Here is a 2,276-nt window from a genome sequence, read left to right on the forward strand (position 1 = left end):
TTCCCACTTTAGAAACAATGATCTCTATAAAGAGTACAAGCTTGTGAAATTTAATCTAATACATTCTCTTAATCTTATTTTGTTTTGAACTTTTGCCACATTTTTATTTTGTCTTGACGTTTTATAATATCAACATAACATTGAAAAAGATATACTATAATTTTAATCATTAATAGCAATGAAAAAAATAAAAGCAAATATAAATATGAGAGAATTTAGCTAATATTAAAGAAAACAAAAACATTAAGAAATCACATAATTTCTATAACATATAAAATAGAGGTTATTGTTGATTGCATTGGTTGATTTTTATAACTTTAAACCTAGAAATAAAATAGAGAATATGCTGCAACAAATTGGAATGGTATGACTCAATGATTCTAACAGCTTGTAATATAAGTTCTTAAGGATAAAGTTGGATGAGAGATTTGAAGCCACATATAGGGGTGATGTCGTAGCTGCTGAAGCCTGCATCGTAAATAATTTTCTCCCACTCTTTTCTGTCTCTTTCTTTTCCATTGAACATAGTGAGCATCACCAAGTCATAGTCCATCTTCAACTCTGTCAATTCGCGATCATCACTTGTTTCATCAATAGCTATGTCTATGATTATCACTTTTCCTTCTTTCCCTTTCCCTGAAATCGCTTCTTTGCAGTTCTTCAATATCTTCACTGAGAGCTCGTCGTTCCAATCATGCAGAACCCACTGCAAAACAATCGATCTTATAGTTACTGCGGTTTAAAGCCAAGTTTAAAGGAAAACGAATATAATTTAGAGTAGATAAAGTTATACCTTGAGTAAAACTGCATCAGCAGAAGGGATGGATTTGAAAATATCTCCACCAATAAAGTTCAAATTTTCTGTTCCAGTCATGTTAGCCACAACCTGTGGTTGATCAAACACCGTGCATTTCATGTGAGGGAAGAGTTCATTGATGAGCCTGGTGAGAGTACCAGTCCCACCTCCCACATCGACAAGGGAACCCAATCCCTCAAACACATGCTTGCACTCTTCCAGAGCTATCTTCAACATTCCAGAATCTGCTGCCATGGCTTCTTGAAACATGTTAAGCGTATCAGACTCAGTGGTTTTGTTCAGAAAGTCCCAGAAACTCTCCCCCTTGGCACTCTCATACAGTGAGAGTTCCTTCTCATCCTCAGTGAACCACTTCTTGGAGGAGTGCCACATGTCGATGGAACTCGAATGAAGCGCGCCCTTAACAATAGGAGCCAAACACGTTGACTTGCTTCGGATTAGAAGCTTGGAAGGAGGGGTCAGATCATACACTGTTTCTTCTCCTCCTCCTCCTCCTTCTTTACGTGACGCCACTGTTGTTTTGGCGAAGAACCCATTATGTGTTAGAAGGCGCATGAATCGGTGGAGGACAGAGACTTTTGAGGGGTGCAGTTTCAGTGCAGAGGCTAACTCAGAAACGGTCATGGCTTCTCCGTGGCTGTGGATTGCGTCCGCAACACCTAATTCCATGGCGGACTTGAGGGCCATGGAGCTCACGAAGTTGTAGACGTGTTTGTAGAGGTGGATTTGAGCGTGATACATTTCACTCTCTTCTCTGCCGTTGCTACAGAAACCCATTTTTGTTTTGAACGTACTTTGTTAAGTTTATGGTTTTCGATGGATACGTAGAAGTAGTAGTAGTTCAGGTTTTATGTGTTTCAATTGAGGTACAAAACAAATACTAAGATAATGGGCGTGTCCTTTGTGATGTGGAATTAATACTTGGCAGTGGTGGGAATCTTGTGGGTTATGGTCGGCCATATGAAGCGTTCGTAAGTTACTAAGTTTCACTAGTTTACTAGGGTTTTACTAGGGTTGTGGTTGGTGGATTTCGGGTAGGTGTGAATCTATGATAATGATTGGTTGCCTCGGTGTCTCTTTTTGCATGAGTCAACACTTATTTTATACACTTATAATGTTTAAGTATATGTGGCTTAAATATGTTTTTTTGGTCTTAAAACATTGGTTTTTGTTTTTGTCAAATTTTAAAACATGAAATTGGTTGTTGTTGTTATTAAATTTTAGATTATAATATAAAATATTGAAATGAATTTTTATGTAAAATGATTATTAGTTTTTTTAAAGATTATTAGTTTTTTTAAAATTTAGTATTTTGTGATGTTATTACTTGATTGATGAAGTAGAATCAAAAGTTGAATAATTCGAAGAAAGATTTATTTCAATTATTTTTATATTATAAACATTTGGATATGGTGTAAAATTTGAAAAAAAAAATTTCATATTTATAGAAAAAATATAT

General features: G+C 35.6%; 1 protein-coding gene across 1 annotated transcript; it reads right to left on the bottom strand.

The window, feature by feature from the left end:
• Nucleotides 1-403: 403 nt before the first annotated feature.
• LOC137805790 (isoflavone 4'-O-methyltransferase-like) lies at nucleotides 404-1,594 on the bottom strand. The gene is made up of 2 exons (XM_068605714.1): nucleotides 794-1,594; nucleotides 404-706 (listed from the first exon to the last, which is right to left on the bottom strand). The coding sequence occupies exons 1-2, from the start codon at nucleotides 1,592-1,594 to the stop codon at nucleotides 404-406; spliced, it is 1,104 nt and encodes a 367-aa protein (XP_068461815.1).
• Nucleotides 1,595-2,276: the final 682 nt, after the last annotated feature.

This window comes from Phaseolus vulgaris, chromosome 3 (genome assembly GCF_000499845.2).
Source record: "Phaseolus vulgaris cultivar G19833 chromosome 3, P. vulgaris v2.0, whole genome shotgun sequence".
Taxonomy (NCBI): Eukaryota; Viridiplantae; Streptophyta; class Magnoliopsida; order Fabales; family Fabaceae; genus Phaseolus; species Phaseolus vulgaris.

Bases quoted from the DNA above. Each gene is read 5' to 3' on its own strand.
- LOC137805790 (XM_068605714.1), bottom strand. From the start codon at position 1,594: ATGGGTTTCTGTAGCAACGGCAGAGAAGAGAGTGAAATGTATCACGCT. The intron at 707-793 runs GTATAACTTTAT...ATTGTTTTGCAG, and splicing joins CTGATGCAGTTTTACTCAAG to TGGGTTCTGCATGATTGGAA.